At 36.9% G+C, this 20,268-nt stretch overlaps 1 protein-coding gene across 4 annotated transcripts in view; it reads left to right on the top strand.

Moving 5' to 3' along the window:
- Positions 1-14,480, top strand: part of ATP2B1 (ATPase plasma membrane Ca2+ transporting 1) — a 64,679-nt gene extending 50,199 nt beyond the window's left edge. For 3 of the 4 annotated variants that reach the window (XM_082751761.1, XM_082751760.1, XM_082751759.1), the window contains exons 16-22: positions 1,902-2,093; positions 2,291-2,504; positions 2,653-2,864; positions 4,526-4,633; positions 6,720-6,902; positions 7,230-7,316; positions 11,502-14,480. In XM_082751761.1, the coding sequence (XP_082607887.1) occupies positions 1,902-2,093; positions 2,291-2,504; positions 2,653-2,864; positions 4,526-4,633; positions 6,720-6,902; positions 7,230-7,316; positions 11,502-11,813 (1,308 nt within the window). In that variant the 3' untranslated portion in view covers positions 11,814-14,480. The remainder of the gene's footprint in view (positions 1-1,901; positions 2,094-2,290; positions 2,505-2,652; positions 2,865-4,525; positions 4,634-6,719; positions 6,903-7,229; positions 7,317-11,501) is intronic. The other variant, XM_082751762.1, reaches the window with a different exon arrangement.
- Positions 14,481-20,268: the final 5,788 nt, after the last annotated feature.

The following is a 20,268-nucleotide window of genomic DNA, read 5'->3' as shown; positions in this document are numbered from 1 at the left end:
AGTTTGATTAGTTGTTTGTTTGTTTTTTGACTTGTTGTGGCTTATGTATTTGTTCTTGCTGATGCAATTGTCTACATGGTATTAAATATTTGATAAACTACAGCTATAAAGGTAGTCCCTGAAAAACCTTATCACTGTCAACCATAGAATGGAATCAGAAAGTCACAGAACAGCTTGGGTTGGAAGGGACCTTAAAGACCATCTAATTCCACTCCCCAGCCTCCCGACAGGGGCAAGGACACCTCACACCAGACCAGGCTGCCCAAAGCCCCATCCAGCCCAACCTTGAGGACTTCCAGGGGTGGGGCATCCACAACTTCTCTAGTCATCCTGTGCCAGTGCCTCACCACCCTCAGTGGTAAAAAATAAAAAAAAATAATAGCTTCTTCACATCTAAACCAAATCTCCCCTTTTAGTTTAAAACCATTCTCCCTTGTCCTGTCATTATCTACCTGAGTAAAAAGTCAAGCTCCAAGTGACTTTCAGCATTGAATTTGACTTAAAATTCCTTAATGTGCTTTATAAATCTGGATTAACATTTATGAAAATTGATCTGCCATTATATAGAGAGCCTTAGAATACTTGCTTGCCTATCAATTAGAGTAGATTTAGCCTATCAATTAAAAACCCTTTAAGTGCTAATACTAGACAGGCTCATACCTTAAATATTGTAGGCTTCAGCTCTCTTCTAACTACTTCAAAGCACTTTAAGACGAATACTTCAAGCTTCTTCTTGCCTCAAGATTCCTCTTCAGCCTTAAGCTGACAAAGTACAATCTGGTGCTAGTCGGTCATGCTAGTCTTTAAAGGCTCATCATTAACCTTTTGAACTGGGGGGGTGGTTGGTGGTGTGGTGGTGGGATGGGACGGATACCTGAAGACCACACTTTTACTACAACATACAGATGAACTGAATTAGATTTTTTCCCAATAGATTACTATCAAGAGAAGGAAAGGCTTCCATGCCGTTTTCAGAGTATTTTCAAAAGCATACATTACAAATTTATGCATGAAATGTTCTCTATACTGTAACAGTCTTGTTAGGATAAATGTGTTTTCTGCTATTTCTGCTGTTGTAGACCGCTGCTGTAGTTGGTGTTGTTGGGGATGCTATCTATGTTCATCTCTTTTCTTTTTATAAGAAAAACAAAATGCCACCAGAAAAAAACCCATATGCCAACACATCATCTCTAACTGATTATCTAAAGATCACTTAAAATACCTACTACATACTATTTGAAGGTATCTTTTAAATTGTACACATAGTTTTACAGGTAACTTAGCAAAATAATGATCATTCAATTTCTTGTTGAGTTACTGTCTATGGTGTTTCGAAAAGCCACCCTTGAAGTAAGTGTTACGTATAATACACAACCTAAACTTTTTAAATAGTCTCAGCAAATTCCAGTTGCTCAAAACCTAACAATGTCCTTGCACTGCAATGTTACATGTGATGATAACACGTCTTGCTGTTCAACATCAATATGTTTCTGCAAAAGGATTTTGGCAATGTGTATTGCTCCACCACGTACACATGTATTGCCCTATTGGTTGGAATCCATATAGCAAACTTGGGAGATGGACTAACCTGTAGTGCTGCACCATCTGGTGGTCTTTAACTTGAACATGGGGAACTTGCACAGTGTCTTTTTATTGTCAGCTTGAGATTTGTTTATTACTAAGGTGTGTATACTTTAAATGACTTTATAATTTTTCATTCTGCAGTAGAACTTAGAAGCAAATCTTGCTTCAGTAGAGCTTTGGGTTGCTTACATTAAAGTAATCCAAAAGACATGGTGCATCAAAGTGAATGCTAAAATGCTGACCAAAGATATAATTGCTTCTACTGTATACAACAGTGCATCCTGTTATATTTCATAATGTTTCTCTTTTTCTACCAGGGAATTGCTGGAACAGATGTAGCTAAAGAAGCTTCTGATATTATCCTTACGGATGACAACTTCACAAGTATTGTTAAAGCAGTTATGTGGGGACGAAACGTGTATGACAGCATTTCCAAATTTCTTCAGTTCCAGCTTACAGTCAATGTAGTAGCAGTAATTGTTGCTTTTACAGGAGCATGCATAACACAGGTATGTACTGGTGATGGGTAGTTTCAACTAAAAATGTTGCAAATGTCACAACTGCCATGTTTTAAAGAGCATTACATTCTTTGGACTATTATACAACTGAGTTTGAATTCATTTGAGTCAATGTCTTACAATAAATACCTTTTAATAGCTGCAGTTTGTTCACTTAAACTGGAGGGTTTACATATCTATCTTTATAGGATTCTCCACTTAAAGCTGTGCAGATGCTGTGGGTAAATCTCATAATGGACACACTAGCTTCTCTTGCCCTGGCAACAGAGCCACCAACTGAAGCTCTTCTGCTGCGAAAGCCTTATGGTAGAAACAAACCTCTGATTTCCCGCACAATGATGAAGAATATCTTGGGTCACGCATTCTATCAACTCGTAGTGGTCTTTACACTCCTGTTTGCTGGTAAGGATACTTAGAACTTTATCATAACTCTGTAAGTCTATGTTGACGAAGTCTTTAAACCTAGTTTTTTTATTCTATTGAATGTTCTGTCTGTGTGTGTGTGTAAAGTCACCAACTTAAGCTGCTGATAAATGTCTTTTATACACAGGTGAGAGAATTTTTGATATCGATAGTGGAAGAAATGCACCTCTGCATGCCCCTCCTTCAGAACATTATACTATTGTATTTAATACATTTGTGATGATGCAGCTGTTTAATGAAATTAATGCCCGAAAAATTCATGGCGAAAGAAATGTTTTTGAAGGGATCTTTAACAATGCTATCTTCTGTGCTATTGTTTTGGGGACATTTGTTGTGCAGGTAAGTAACTTCTTGCTTACCTTGGAAATGCTAGCCACCTAGGCATTTCATTTCTACAATGTGAAAAATCACCAGTCAAACACACTGTAAAACACTTGGAAATCCTGCTTGACAGGGTCTTCAGGTAAGACCTATTTGAAATTGTCAAAATTGAAGTCAAAATTACTTGTATTTAGTATTTGCATTTTCTAGTCATTCAATTTGATCTTGGTGTTTTAGTCTCTTAAAATGTGAAGAAGCTGTGTCTTTCTCAATAGAAATCTATTGTCTGTACAGGTAATATTGCATTAGGTCTTATTTACAGTGATGACTAGTGACCTTTAGTTGGCGCATCTAGGCAGATTTGTTAGAGCTGGTTAGTTAAATCTCTCTTTACTAACAAGATGAATTATTATCTGAAATTGATCAGGTCAACACACTGAGAAACACAAAGTTTATTTTAAAGAAATAGTTTACACAAGATAGTTTCACCTCATTAGCATTAACCTTTAATTCATTCGTACCAGTGAATGTAGTGAAATAACCAACAAAACAATATTACATTTTAATGATTAACAAAATATCATTTTGACTTACATTATTTTAGACTTAAGATACATCACACAACTTAAACTACTTCTTAGCCTTTGAATTTCAAAAGATTGACCAAATACATAGCAGTTCAAGCAGTGCAAGTGTATGCACCTCTACTTCATGTAAAATTGATTCACGTACTTTCCCAGTTTTAGACTTCTTCAGGTGGCAGTTTCCCAGAAGTTACATTTTTTTTTTAGGCTGGCAAATGCAGCAGACTATTATTTTCCAACAAATCCAAATATGTAGAAATTACTCCTGCCTACAACTGTGTTCCTTTCATAAACCTAATGGACAGATGCCTTCCCAAATAAGCAACTCTTGAGTTGTCTTAGTGTTTTATTCCATGTTAATAAAATAAATTACTCTTGGACCTTCCAGTTGTCAGGAGTCTTACTTAGTGGTCAGTACTGTTTCCTTTTGATGTTTGCCCTGCTACTTGAATGTTTATTCTCCAGGGCAGAGTTCCATGCATATTATTCCTATGCAGTGGGGATACCTTGCTTATTAGGGCCTGCACAGATTGTTGTAATAAGTTAGTCAGAAGGAGCTCATTTAACTCTTCTTTTTTTGAGGTCTTGACCACTCTTCCCCCAGGGTTTTACTACATAAGTCATCATAATGCAACATCTAAACTGACATTTAACACTGAGATACATAGTAATAGTCTGAATGACTTCTGAAATGTTCACGTCTTGCAGATCTAAGATTTGTGTTAATCATTTAGATCAGTTCATTCAACTTTCAGATGGTTGTTAGTATGATAAATAAACACTGTAAATTTGTAGCATCAAATATATGCTGTAAATGTCATATGAAGAGGGAAGACTAAGCACGAAGAAGTAACCAACAGGGTTTTCTTGAGTGTACCATTTGAAGAATAACTAAATAGTTATTGGAAAAACTGAAAAGCAAGAGAAGATTGCTCATGTTTGGAAACAGTTCCAACAGCTGAGACAGAAGAAATACTTTCTTAATGGGATGGTAAATCCTATGTGCTAAAGTAACGTTTTCTATAACAATCTTTTACTATGGAATTTTCTAATAACAGATCACTGATGTATGTTCAATAATACTGCTTTTCACAGATAATTATTGTGCAGTTTGGTGGAAAGCCTTTTAGTTGCTCAGAACTCTCAATTGAACAGTGGCTGTGGTCTGTTTTCCTGGGCATGGGAACACTACTTTGGGGCCAGGTAAACTAGCTTTTTTTCAAAATGTCATCTATTTCCTTGTGTGTGTTTGTGTTTTTCATGTAAAGTATTTTATCTTAAGTACTCATATCTTTCAATGGGCCTACATGAATTTGTGGAGATTAACAGTAAATACTGCATAAAATAGTCTAGGTCAATAGCTAGCAAGTCCATAGTTGGTTATTCCTTACTCTGACTAGGCTGAGTAGTTATAATTCCTAACTAGATGCTATGTCCAGTTTATGCTCAGCAACTTTTAACTAGGAGTACCTGTAGTAACTACTTAAACAAGAAATTGTCTTCAGCCAGATAAGTACTAGAAGAACTTCTGTAACGATTCAGATGCAATGCTAATGTTTCTATATATTTAACTTGGTGTTGAATAGTTTTCTTGACGAATCAGGACTGTAGCAATACTTGCTAGTATTTTGGTATTTTAGGACTTTCTGGAATAGCAAAACACAGCAAAACTCAAAACAGTTTTCTCTTTAATCTTCTCCAGTTGCACAGTTATGAAGCATAACTAAGCTACTGCATCTTTTTTTTTTTTTTGTATTTCAATACTATTGTATGCACAATAATTGTAAGCAGCAAGCTTATTTACACGAAACTTCAGAGCTACATAGTTTGTCATTATTTAATGACATAGTTGTCTAAGTTTTTTTTATACCGCTTGAAGAGTTCTTCAGTACAGTTTCTTCCATTCCATTTTGTAAAGAACACTTCAATTTTTATATGAAAGTGGCAGGATTAATTTTACTTGTGAATACATGCAGAAATGCATATTTTAAAAGTGGCTATAAGACTATAAAGAAGGCTCTTGGAAAATGTACTTTTTTTAAAAAAAAAAAAAAAAAAGTTAAAATCAAATAGTCACTCTGATGTTTACATGTAGCCTAGAAGAGAGAATTGAGATGGCTTGAAATACCTTTGATCCAAATTATCTTGCAGGGCCTACAGTTCATGCTGCTGTAGCACTTCATTAAAGCAAAAGACTTTCGCCTTTCTGAGAACAGTAGAAACTGAAGTGTAAGCTGGGAGCATTCATAGTAGCCACATCAGTATGAAGGGCAGTTTATTTTGCTTTTGGAGCAGTCTTTCTTCTGCAGCTGCTGAAATAGTCTTCTAGGTTTATAATGCTCAAGGAAAACAGGCTTGGAACTGATGTGGATTTACTAGATTGGATGTATCAAAATACATAGTCCATAGTTCAACAGAATAACTCTGAAGAAAGTGGGGATGAAAAGGAAAGCTGGAATGTACATAGCTTTTATTTATCTTAAGCTAGATGAATTAGTTTAAATTAAGTAGCAATTTAATAAAAACAGATAGCAATTTAATCATTTGGTATAAGGATTTTGAGATATCACTCAATATGACTTGCAAGTGGTGTTTTCCTGGTGTCAGAGGAATGCATGCCTCTTCTGTATTTCTGAAAAAGATGTAGCTACTCCTAAGTAAATGTAGTTCTTCTCATATGAGGCAACATGTCATGCTTATCACAGAATCACAGAATTTTCTAGGTTGGAAGAGACCTCAAGATCATCGAGTCCAACCTCTGACCTAACGCTAACAGTCCCCACTAAACCATTTCCCTAAGCTCTACATCTAAACGTCTTTTGAAGACTTCCAGGGATGGTGACTCCACCACTTCCCTGGGCAGCCTGTTCCAGTGCCTCACAACCCTTTCAGTGAAGAAGTTCTTCCTAACATCTAACCTGCTCTAGATACTAGTACAGTCTACAGAATTAAGGGCTTTTCTTAGGTTTGATACTGTTCCTTCATGGCATGGTCAAGTAATTATAAAGTGGAATCTTTGTCCCTACTAAGGATGAAGTCTTCGAGGTTTGTAGTCCAAGTTTAATTTCACATCTCAGTTGAGGTGCTATGGAAACACACAGCTTTGCAACTATTCAGATGGAGTGATGGCTCTACGTTGATGCACTTAACCCGTGTATATCTTTATCTTTTTTCCAACTTTGATAATTGTATGCAGGATTTTATGTTAAGGCTTGCATCTGTTAGTATGTTTATTCTTTTTTTCCCCTTAAAATAATAATCCTGTTTCATGATTTTCATTCACTGTTAGTTGATTTCAACAATTCCAACCAGCCGCCTGAAATTCCTTAAGGAAGCTGGTCATGGAACACAAAAGGAAGAGATTCCTGAGGAAGAGCTAGCAGAAGATGTGGAGGAGATTGATCATGCTGAGAGAGAATTACGTCGTGGTCAGATCTTGTGGTTTAGGGGCCTAAACAGGATACAAACTCAGGTATGGTCTTGGAGAAGGTAGGACACAGTGGGTGTTATGAGGGAAATCACTCCTCTCCATCCTCAGTCTTTTGAGTGGCAATTCTAAATGGTGTGGCTGAGACTCTCAGAGGGGATATGGATGAATGTATAATCCCTCAGGGTTCTCTGTTTTCTTCAGCTCTAAATGCAACTCTTACCTGTGTTTCTGCTGTATTAAAAAGAAAAGTGCCTTTTTTCTTTACTTCTTGTGTATTATAGATGGGATAGTCCTCTCTCTCTCTCTCTCTCTCTCTCTCTCTCTCTCTCTTTCTCTGAGCAAGCTGTCACAATCTCTGATTCCTTGCAGATGGATGTAGTGAATGCTTTCCAGAGTGGAAGTACCATTCAGGGGGCTCTAAGGCGGCAACCCTCCATCGCCAGCCAGCACCATGATGTAACAAATATTTCTACCCCTACACATGTAGTGTTTTCCTCTACTACTGCTTCTACTACTGTGGGGTGTGAGTGTGTGTTCCTAAAGTGCATGAAATTAACATTTCCTGATTCACATACCTAACGTTTCTCATTTTCTCCTTAGTACTTAAAATCATCGTTCAGGCTTTTCATAGAGCTTTTCCACAAAGTGGAGTCCTCAAGACTTTTTTTTTCTTAGAGGGCTGAGAACAGGTGGAACAATTGCAACAAAAGAGTTTCACGTTAAAGCTGTGAGCCTGCACATCCTGTGCCTTCATCCATTTGTGTACAGAGGGTTATTTAAGATAAAAACAGGAAAACTGTTGTAAATTTTCGAGTATATGCCTCTTAGGGTGACTTATGCTGAATAAATGAATTAAGTGTATAATTGTAGAACTAGGTCTACTAAGTAGTTGTCTTCATTCTATATAGCACAAATAATACACTAAAAGGTAAACAAACTGATGGAAAAGCAATGGTATTTTGAAAATATGAATGTAGTTAGAACATAGAGCACTAAATGCATTTTCTTTGTAGCCTGTGAGGAACTTATGAATCTCTGCTTTCGTTGGACTTTTTTACTGAATAACACAACTTTCTCAACATCAGGATTCAGGTGGCGAAACAAGGCTTCTTAAGTGCATACAAGTCAGAAGAAACATTTATTTAGCTAATCTAAAAAGGAAAGAATATTTAAGCACTCAGTGGTAAAACTTTCATGTTTGAAGGATTTCTTTTCCTTTCTAGGTTCTTCTGGCAGCAGTTCATAAGCCATCAGTGACAGTACAGTTCTTGTCTCTAACTGCCCTCTTGATATTGTGATCTAAGTGGCATTTTAGTTTCAGCCTTTGTCTGTAGAGGCTAAAAATTTAACTGCTCATGTATGTAGGCTTAAATTATGGATTCTGAAGATGTGTAACAGTTAGATATTAGCTATCAGTATTCAACTATTGTTGAAAGTTTTCTATCTTAGTAATATATTATGCATTTAACTTCATTCTCTAATTTCCTATAGAATGGTTAAATAATTGTTTTTTAAAATAACTTTGAGAAGGCCTCTTTTTTCCCCTTCCTGCTTTTTAAGATTTCAGATTACCAGGTGGACGAAGACCCTTAATTTAAGGAGCTGCCTTAATTGTTCTCTTCTGATTTTTTTCCGGCTTGGCCAGAATTTGTGCTAGTTTGCACAAGCTAACCTGTTCTCCGTTGGTGACACAGATATTTTCCTACCTTGCAGCATTATTGAGAAGCTCAGCTCACAGATTTGCATGCCTGAAGAACACAAAATGAAAAGTAGATTTACCAGTAAGGATGTGCAGAATTGCATCTCCTACTTAAAATGCTAATGAGTAACCTGTATCCCTAACTACACTCAAGAAAATTAATTAGACATTCAGAATTCTCTAGAGAGCAACTTCATGCCATGCTGTCATTTGAGCAGAATCTAATGGGCACTGCAGCATCTCATTACATCAAATGACCAATGCTACAGTAGTGCAGAAGTAGTTTTTGAGTCTCACTGAGAAGTACAGCCTTCTGCTACACCCTCCAGGAGAACATCTTTTGATAAGTAATGTATATTAATGGGAAGCAGATGTGTTACTTCATTTTTCTCTTTTTTTGGAGCTGTTTGCTGGAAGACAGTTCAGATGTTCCTGTGAAGCGAGGTTGCTGCTCTAAGCAGCCATCTGGCCAGGAGGATTTGGAGTGCTTACTGCATTCCTTACTATTCTAGTACTAATATGAGAAAGGCCTGATGACAGTATAAATTATACATAATAAATTGTCTTGTTTGCTCCTCACTTATGATATTTATTTATAGTTAGCTCTCTTGTCTAATTATCTTTAGTAGCTAAAAATAAAGCTTTAAAAATTCTACTTTTTACCTTTTATTACTTAAAATGCTGTTTATCTGATTTCTGCCTTCATGGCTGACTTTCTAAGGGTCCTGGGTTCACAGGAGTGTCCAGATTAGTCTTGATTCACATGCACGGAAATAACTTTATTGTGGATATGTTTATATTCATATGATAATTACAGCTGTCCTGTTAAGCTTAAAAACTGTTTTCCATTACTGCTTATGTTCTAACTTACCATCTGTAAGCAATGAAAAACTATTCCCATGAGGCAATCATATTTCATTTTGCCACAAATTGGTGGTGGGATGCAACATGCCAAATAAAGGAATTGCAAACTTTCAGTTTGGCATTGTCACTGCTGACTCTCTTGGAAAGTGCCAAGACAGCTTATTCAGCATGCTGGACTTGTTTAAAGCTCATGTAACATGCAAACTCCTTAGGAGCATGCTCAATTTTTTTTTTTTTATTTGACGAATAGTAAAGTATTAGATGCTGCTGTAACATTTTACTTCTCAAGCACATCAACACTATTTCTTGTCATCCCTTTATTGAAAGTTGCATGTCCTCCCTGTCACCTCCCAGTGATTTCCACTGTCATTGGGTCTCAGCTGTATACCTACAGTATAAAAATGGGGACTTTATAGGTTTTTAGTAAAATTCTTAATGGAAATGGGTGTTGGGGGATGGGAACAATGTTATTTCTAGAGATCAAAGAAAGTGGTCAGAACCTGTCACATGTCTGGTAACAAACTTGACACATTGCTTTTGGGGAGTCCTTTTCTGCTTACTACAAGGGTGTTTGACTTCAAAGGAGTTAAGATACACCAATGTTCCTGACCTGCTCAACCTTCCAGCTTCATTCCTTCACCTGGAATTGCTTTATGTTTACTATTAAGGAACTCTGTGCATCCTGTATGGAAGCAGTAGTCCTGATAATCTTCAGTGCTTGCAACAAGTCATCTTGGATGTGCAAAAAAGAGTTGTCTTAATTTAAAAGTCCTCTTAAATTATGACTTACTGTTTTGTAACAGTAAGCTATTCTTGTTTACTAGAAAGTTTTGCTCTGTTTCTTATTGTACAACACAGGAGCTTTTGGATTGAAACTACTTCCCTGAAGACTTACTTGGATTGCTTAGAGATGTTGAGCATTGAATAGACTACTAACAGAAGGGGATGCTGAACTGTATTTTGATTAAAGTGTTAGACAAAAGGCTCATTGACTTCTGATTAACTATATTTATATCAATTCAAGAATAAATACAGAAATTCTGTAGTTGGTCAGGGAAACATGGAACATAGGAGAAAGAGGTGTGTGGCAGGTGATTTCATCCTTCAAATCAAAATTTGAAAAGCGTAAGTTGAAGTCAACTTGGACATGCACAATTTGCAAAATGAAATTGTACTTCACTGTATCCAATTTCATATCCAATTCTATTCTGAAATGTTTATTCATGAATTCTGTAAACTCAGTATTCTAATTTGAAAAATGTTAGTTAAGCTGTGAAAAGACTTCAGCCTGGGAATTTTGTCCATGAATTCAATGGAAATTGAAAACTCAAGTAAGCTAAGGCTGATCACCTGCTTTTCTCATACTTTGTGCTACTTCAGTAGTGTCTTCAAAGTTAGAACCTGTCATGACTACATTTTAAGTGTATAATACAGTATTCAGGTTCCTAGTTCTGGTATTAAGCTTCCAAATCATTACTAAGTAAGAAACTTTCTCTAGTGTGATAGATGGGTATATACTCGAATATTTACAGCTGTTACAGTGGTATCCTTTTTTGCATGACTTCATAAACGTCTGGTCATTGTGACATTGGCTTACACATGCTTGGCTTTTTCATAGTCAGTTGACATCCTAATTCCTAGCATGAGAATTAGTAACCCTTTTACCCTCTAACTTATTTTCAGCCCCATTCTCCCTTTCTGCCCGCCATCTCTCCCCCCCGCCCCCCCAGTATTCAATAAAACTCACTGAAATTTATTTAATTTGTGAATAAATAAATAATTGTTGGCCTCACTTGAAAAATGCTTAGCCCATGTTAAGTAATTGAACAATTCTAGTGCCATGTCTGAATTTTTAGGCCCTTCAGCTTCTTGCAGTACTTTCACAATTTTTATTCCTCTTGTGTAGACTGGCAGTGCTCTACTGAAATGCTCTTCATTTTACAGTTTATTGCAAGTTCCACTGCATCACATATAAATTCGATTCACTCATGTCTAGCTGTTTGTGGATTCAAACTCATAAGAACCATACCATTACCAGTAGATCGCAGCGTTTTAACAACCTTTTTCTTTGTTTACAGATCCGAGTGGTGAATGCATTTCGTAGTTCCTTGTACGAGGGACTAGAGAAACCTGAGACACGAAGCTCAATTCACAATTTTATGACGCATCCTGAGTTTAGAATAGAAGACTCCGAGCCTCATATTCCCCTTATTGATGATACTGATGCTGAAGATGATGCTCCAACAAAACGCAACTCTACTCCCCCACCCTCTCCCAATAAAAATAACAATGCGGTTGACAGTGGAATTCACCTTACAACAGACATGAACAAGTCTGCTACCTCTTCATCCCCAGGGAGCCCGCTACATAGTTTGGAAACATCACTCTGATTGTAAGCTGAATGTTAATACACTAGCTGCATTGTAAAGAAATTGAAACTGGGTCTCTTCACACATTATGATGGACAAGATGATATTCTTGTCTTGGACTTCAACAGAAGACACACTTGTACGAATGTAGATTTATTTTTTTAAAAAAAAAAAGCTTTCTGCCAGACTGGAGGGTGCTTTTCTGGGGGTGGGAGTAATAATGAACTCTGACAGATGAAGAGTAACTCAGCATAAGTGACCTGTGGATCATCTGTTGTACTTAAGAATGGTCCTGAACAGTGTGTTAGCAGAGCTTTAGTTTATCTTGATCCTTTTTTGAGGGGAAGGCTGGGAAGGGCAAGGAGGCCCTGGATTGTTGAATTGATACTTTAATTTCTGCTGTTGGCTGTTAATAATTTGGATTATTTATGTTTATAAATGATACAGATCTGTTTACAAGGTTTGTAGATACTTTTTTGTTCCTGTTCATAGATGGGAAGCTTCCTTATAAATGATGCAGAGAAGAGAAAAAAGAAAAAAAAAAAAAAAAGAAAAAAAAACTAGTCCTTCAAATACTGCTGTATTTTCAGGAAAAGGGTGTTTCTATTGAAACTGTACTAAATTTTGCCTGCAATTTACCTTGTTAAATATTGTAGATAAATTGCTAATACTAATAGCCAAATAGATAACACTAATGCTTTGTAAAAACATGAGCAGTGGTGTTCTAATGAAGTTATGGCCTCTGTCCTAATTAGTTTCTTAAATACATTTACTACTTAATGGTTTTGAAACAACTGTTTAATTTTTAAAAATTTTGAGAAACTTACTGAATAACTTTTGTTCAGAACTTAGTAGGATTGTTTAATGCAGGACATCAATATGTGATGGAACTTGCTTGAAATATTTCTGTTATCTCGGGCAAAATGGATTAAATCGAAATACATCAGAATCTTAGTCCTTTGTTTTTGTCTAAACATGTTAGTTTAGTGCTGTCTTGGTGAACTGTGAGTGGAACTGTGATTTTTTTCTAATCTATAGAATCCTTCATGCGGCATGAGGGCTGTTGGCATTTTGAAAGGTTGTTAGTGGGTAGCATACATGTTCTCCTTTTTGTTTTTGAAACTTGTTTGTAAACATGAATAAATCTGCCCTTTTGTTAAAATAAAATTGCAGCAATGGTTTATTACAGATTTTTTTTTCTCCTCAGCTCCTTCACAGGAAACATTGAAAAGTACTCTTTTGTATTACTGGTTAACTTTAAATTACAATTTCAAGATGGTAACAGCCCCACTAAAGCAGTACTTTGGGTAAATGGAATTATGGTGGCTGCTTCATAATGAATGTAAGCTTAAGGTACTCAAAAGTCTTCAATGAGCCCCAAAAGTACTTGGAAATGAACAGGTCTGGCTGGAATTCTAAGATGCACTCTGAGTACTGCATAAGGACTATATTCCTGACCACCTAAATGAAGAACTGACTGATAGCACCAATGAAAGTATATTTCTCACGTTCATGTACCAAAACGGACCTATTAGTGATAGACTGAAAAAGCCATGGTCTGCCTCATCTGGATTCTTGAAACAGTTAAGGATGGTGGAGCAGTACTTGAGCTGGTACTTCCCATGTCTTCTAGGTCCATTACTGTTCAGAAGAGCATGAATTTCATACTATTTTTCTTTTGACAGCTCTGTCTTCTTAAACATAACACTTCTATAGGTGTTTTTTTTTTTCCAGAATAATTCAGAAATTTGGAAAATTTTTAAATGGGTCCCTTGAAAGGAATTAAGTTGGTAATGAGGGAAGAGATAACACTAGAGCAAACTGCAGAAATGAGCAGGTTAGGAAGATGAGCTCCAGCATCTTTCCCCTTGTGGTGGGATACCTTCATGCTTGGGTTTGTTCCTCAATGGCTAATGTTGGACATAGAGCACTGTATCCCACTGTCAACCACTCTGAATTCAGTCTTTTCTATTGTACCTAGGTAAATACACTGAATTCTAGGCAGAAGGGGTAGGGGGGGGATTGCACTTGACACTTTGTATAATAACTTCTCACACATTTCTAGAGCACTTCCCTCACTTCAGATTTCTTCAGCATGCTTGGTGGAGTAATTCTTTTTTATGTAAGCTGTTTTTTTTTTCTTCCCCTATTACAAAAGTCAGACAAGCATTGGCTTAAAATGCGGGAAGTTTATCCATAAAGTACACTACCATGTGAGACGATTCAATGCATCATAACTTCATTTGAAAACATAATTTATTTTTTATATCTTCTAGTTGTGTTCATGACTGCATTGTATCATTTTTTTGGAATAAATTCTACACTTAAGCCTTTTGGAGGGACAGGGGAGTTGAATGTAGGCTTTGTACATCAGTGGTCCCTCTTGATTCTGTTAATATCAGTGTGCTGTTCTTATAGGAAGTGTAAGTGAAAACTAAATAAGGAAAAGTTGTTGGGGGGGGGGGAGTATGCTTTCTTTGTGATCTCAAGAAATTATAACATGTTGCCTAGATTATGAAATGGTTATCACTAAGCTAATGAGGCCTTCATTGCCTTTCTGGTTGTAAGGTTTACTTACTTGTCTTTCTTGTAACTGAAATAAATAAATGTGCTGTTCATCTCAGTCTGTATGGGGACTGAAATTCTTGAATGTCAGTACAATGCTAATTTAAACCTGAAATGCGTGCTAATTCTATAAAAACTGCTCTTACAGCAATGACTTTAAGCTTGTTCGTTTTCAAGAAGTTACAGTATACGTGGTATTATGATCAAGCAATACCAGCATTAACCTAAATACCAGCATTAATCTAAGTACAGTTCTAGGTTTACTTCTGTTTGAATTCTGTGCCTTGGGTAGGATATCTAATACACTTCTGTATAAGACAAAAAGTAGGACACCTAATCTTGGTTTTGGGGGAAGGGGAATGAAAAGTTAACTGTTATAAAGAGGATTCATTTTTTCTGTATTGGTCTTAACAGGAAGAGGAAAGCGCTGCATCATGGAATATTCTGAAGAGAATAATGGATACAAATGCCATAATGCCAAACCAATGATTGGGGTCTGTAGCAAATGTGAGCATCCAAAAATGAACTGACACTCCCAGGCATTTTTTTTTTTTTTGAACAATAGGATGCTTTCCAGTATGTTTCAAGGTGAACAAGCACATGTAATATAAAGGGTTAACTAATGTATGTCTGACTGTATTGGGAAGTTGTTGCAGAGGCCTTATATGTTCAGCTTTTGCAGGGTCCAGATCACATTAAGCCCTGTAGAAATTAAAGTAGAATGTTTTAACGTCAGTTCTGCTTTTATGATGCAAAATGCTTGGTTCTAAAGAGCTTTTTCCACCCCTTCCCCAAGCAGTGCATATCTTCTGATCCTACAGATTCCAAGCCCTCACTGAAATACCTTAACTTTGTTGGATGAGCCTGACCAGCATGGAGAGTCCAGCTCCGACTTAAAGTTATCTTTGGATGGATCTGGTCTGCTTATTCAGGGCCATGTCACGAAAATATCTGGGTCAGAGTCAAGAGCCTGAGCGCTGCTCCTGCTTACCTTCTCCCCTGGACTGTATACAGAACTAACCAACTTCTTCAGGAGACTGCAGCATCTATCCAGGAGTTGGCTTATACGGTGTCTAATCCAAAAGCCTCCTACAGGTACTACTTGCCCTTTTTGATCAAAGTAAGACCTAAGATGAGGATTTGCTTATGGGATGGGTTTAAATACCTGAAAGAATGCAGCATGAAATAGGTAACTCACTAAGAGTGACAACACTATTCTAGTTGCAATGCATAAGAATACAGTAAGAGATACTTATGCTGCAAATTTGGCAAAGCAGGGACTATTCCTCAGTAGGGTAAGCAAATTAGATATGCCTCCTATGCTTTTAGTACCTTTGTAGCATTAATATATATTATCATATAATAACAAGAAGAGTGACATGGTTTGTCCAAAATACTAAGAACTGCAAGGAAGCAAGCAGACTTCTGTTGCCCTCTGTGGAGGAAACAGTGTACTATGTTCTGTGTCTCTACAATTTTATGGCCACTTCATAGCTTGTTAATCTTATGGATATATTTGTAGAAAATGTGCATAAGGATGCCCAGTATTGTAGAAGATAAATGATAATTTGTTTTCAGCCATTCAAGATTTACTGAATTCCTCTAATCCCCTACTCCACTGTTAAACTCATCCAACAAGACTCCTTTTATATTAAAAAAATATATATTTTTTAAAACGTCAAACTGAAAAAGGTTCTTTGGCATGCCCCTGCTGGAAGATGGTAGGAATTCAAGCTTGGTAGGATACTAGCAAAGAGATTTCTGGAAAATGAACTTTTGATTTTAGTGTGTGCTTAAGAATACTGAAACATCACCTGACGCCCCAAATTCTGGTGTTCTGACAAGGGACAGTCCAACCAGAAAACAGCAGTTGTTCACTGAAATGCAAGTATGTATTCTGTAACCCTTTGATTCATCACAAAGCTAGCAATATCTTAACAGTATTCTGATATCTTCATCTGCTTCCCTAAGATGCCTCTCTTCCAGGGTATGAAGCTGAAGTATGCTGAAAGGCTGCAAGTACAATCCTAATCATACAGAAAAGCCTTCTATGGCTTCCTCCTCCTCATCAAAGGCACGATCTTAACTTTGCTTTGATAGTTGATAAGGCACAAAGTGAGTACTAGTGTTTCCTATTTAAATCTTTGAGTGACCATGAGTGATACTTGGCATTAGCATGGTTTTGGAATACACACTGAGAGGATGTTTTTTCCATCCTTGTCTAAAAAGGAGGACATGGGAATGAGCAGGTATTTTTTTCACTATATGAAAGTGAACAGAATGATCTAACTTCCTGGGTAAAAACCCTTTGCAGAATCTGTGAGATCATTATAGATGTACTGTATCTGAATATGCACGTTGTTCAAAAGCACTGAAGTTATTTGCTTAAAGGAGCTTGTGTCACTTTAAAAGGATGTAATGACTTCAAAAGAATCAAATTCCACTGAGTTTACTGCCTTTCTGTATGCAAGCAGAATTAAGTAAGTATTAAATAGTTAGCCTACCCAAGTATTCAAAATAATTGCATCCTTTTTTACTTGGATATAGCACATTATAAACAAACTGAAAACTGTGATAAGTCCTAAGCTTAGGAAAAGAGACATGCCTTTAACCTAGTCAGCAAACTTGAGTTCAAAATTAAAGTGAAGTTTCCTTCAGGCAGCATTCATTCCCTCTAGTTCAGTTATTCTAGTCTACTGTATTTCTAGACTTACTGGAAATGTAGACAAATTTTGTTGCAGAACAACTAAAAATAGAAAATGGGAGTGTTTTTTTATTTTTATTTTTTGGTTGTTAATAGTATTAAGGATTTCTACAGAAACAGAGCATATAGCTCAAATGCTTCTAAATTCTGTGTGAATAGCCTCCTAAAACTTCTGATTACAGTAAAAAAAAAAAAAAAAAAAAAAAAAAACTACAAATAAACACCAGAAGATGCATCAGTTATTTTTAACAATTTCAGTTTTACAAATACAGCTTTAAATTGACATTTCCCTTCTTCTCCAAATTGGTTTCTGTTTGTAGGTATAAAGCATCTTTAGTTTTAACCTAAGTTTGTCTCAACATCTCCTGAAGGTAAGCAGCTATGAAGAAATGAAGAGCTCACTATCTGTGCTAAGCAGATATTGCATATAGTTTTGTGCAACATATTTTAGGGGGAACCTGCAAAATTATCAAATGAAAACATTCAGATTCTTGTCGTAAGACTTGTCAAAGGATACATGAATACATAGATTGCTTAAAATAAGGAGCTTGGAACTGCTATTTTAGTGTGAAGGTCTAGGACTTAGTTTCTGAAAAACACTTTTTTAGATGAGATGGTATATCTTTACTCCCTGGCCATGTGCATGGGCCTCGGTATTCTTTCTGACACATTACAGTCTAATTAGTTGAGGACTAGAATAACAATCACTGCTATTAAACTAGCATTTTAAAATCATAGTTAAAAATAAATAAATAAATAAATACCCCAGAACATTTTCTGTAGTATCTTAATTTCAAAAAAGATTAGTAATTCCTAGCTTTTTTTCCTTTTACCAAATCATCTGGACAGTTTTAATTCATCTAGTAGTAATGTGGACATGACCTAAAACCTGGTATCTTATCCCTTTCTCCTGCAACCCCTTCATGGCCCTCCTCTGGATTCACACTAACAGGTCCACATCTTTCTTTTGCTGGGGGCCCCAAACCTCAACAGAGAACTCCAGGTAGGGCCTCATGAGGGCAGAATAGAGGAGAACAATCACATCCCTCGGCCCGCTGGCCACTCCTTTGTTGATTTAGCCCAGGATGCAGTTGACCTTCTGGGCTGCAAGCGTGCGCTGCTGGCTCATGCCAAGTTTTTCATCCACCAGAATCCACAAGTCTCTTTCCACAGGGCTGCTCTCAACGAGTTCTTCTCTCAGTCTGTACTCATGTCTGGGATTGCCCTGACCCTGGTACAGCACCTTGCACTTGGACTTGTTGAATCTCATGTAGTTCACATGGGCCCACTTCTCCAGCCTGTCCAAGTCCCTTTGGATGACGTTCCTTCCTTCTTCGGTATCAAATGCACCACTCAACTTGGTGTCATCTGCAAACTGGCTGAGGGTGCACTCAGTCTCCATCGTGTATGTCATTGATGAAGGTATTGAAAAGCACTGGTCCCACAACAGACCCCTGAGGGACACCGCTTGTCACTGGCCTCCACCTGGACACGGAGCCATTGGCCACCACTCTCTGGGTGCGACCATTGAGCCAATTCCCTATCTACTGGATGGTCCACCCTTCAAATCCATCTTTCCCATTTAGAGATTGGGATGTCTTTTGGGACCATGGCAAAAGCCTTACAGAAGTCCAAGTAGATGACATCAGTCTGTCTTCCCTTGTCAACTGATGCAATCACCAAGAAGTGTAATTCTACAAAGCTTCCCCATTAGCCTCATGGATGTTATTTGTAAACAGATGGAATTCAACAAAGAAAACAGTCACTGGAACCATCAGAGAACAGTCACTGGAACTATCCGAGCTGAGCCACAACAGGAAAGGAACTGCTGCTTGTACCCTAAACTGACATGACAAATGGGCTTCCTAGTGTTTTCCTGCTGTAATGCTTACTGTGGTAGCAAGAGCTCTGGACACCTCTGCTATCCTCTACTATTGTAAATGTTCTGAAGGATGACTAACTGGGAGGGTCAAAAATTAATATCTTAAAATGTGAAGACACGAGGGGAATCTTGGAATCCTGATCCATTAAGTAACCAGTTAAACCATTCTGGTGGTTGGTCTTCTGGGCTTTGAAACATTTAAATGAAATTTATGTTGTTGTTTTTCTAATGGGGAAAAAAGCTATCCCTCTACCTTAAAAAAAAAAAAATATTCATTCCAGATTACAGTGCTGGAAGACAATGCCATTTTAAAAGTATTTCTAAAATGATATCATTAAGTATAAGGAACTCCACCTTGCTTCTGCTTTTCATCTAAAATGCTACAACTTTCAGACTTTTAAGTTACTCCATGTGAAGCGATATGTTATATTTGCCAGGCTGCTGGGTATCCTAGAGGATTTTTTGCAAGCGAGGCAACCAGATTGTCTAGAATATAAGTGGTTTTGGTATTTTTTGGAAAGGTAGGAAGATAGGAGCATTATGTGCACAATAAATGGGATTGCATATGTGCATTAGGGAAAAAAAAAAAAAAGCCTTGTAGTTTTGTAGTTCCTATTCCTCTGCAGAAACACCTTTTAGTAAATAGAAGCATGCACTTTTTTTCCTTTCTTCTAGCAGCTCTTTCTCATAATCTTTTTATTATTTCCAAATGAAATAAAAATAATTTTGATCTATGACTAGTGCAGGTATACACAAAGCTTGCTGCAAATAGTATTACTGACATGTTTTTAGAGTTGTTCTCTAGCAAGCTGAATTTAGTCTAACATCTGATCTTGAGGATTTCAGCAGTGATGTTTTTAAATGTCATAGATAGGATTTAAGTTACTGGTTTTGAGTGAAGATTCCTTGTAAGAAACTTCAAATACAGTGTGTTTTTTTTCTTTCTAATGAATTTTAGCAAAGACCAGTGAAACTTAAAGAGGACTTGAAGATGTTTTCCGCTCCTGTTAAGAGAGAAATCTGTATGAGAAATAACACAGCTTAGTTGTTAGTTCAGTGCTGAACAACGTAGACTTTGTGTGGTGTTTAATCCCTGCTTCTTCCCCCCCCCACTTCCTTAGTTTGCAATGCAGCTCTGCAGACAGTTGTCTGGGAAAATATTCTGAGCTGTGAAAAGGGGTAGTTGTTAAATAAGTATTTAAATATCCAAAACAAAATATTATTCCTTTTTTTAATATATATATACAGTTAGAAGACTATTCAGCAGAAAATAGCTCTTAAGTAGGGAAAATTCACAGCCTTTTCTTCTTGTCATTTATTAAAGG

This window comes from Aythya marila, assembly GCF_965140915.1.
Source record: "Aythya marila genome assembly, chromosome: 1".
NCBI classification, from domain to species: Eukaryota; Metazoa; Chordata; class Aves; order Anseriformes; family Anatidae; genus Aythya; species Aythya marila.
Note: the sequence above shows the minus strand (reverse complement) of the source record. Positions and strands in the feature narration are given on the sequence as shown.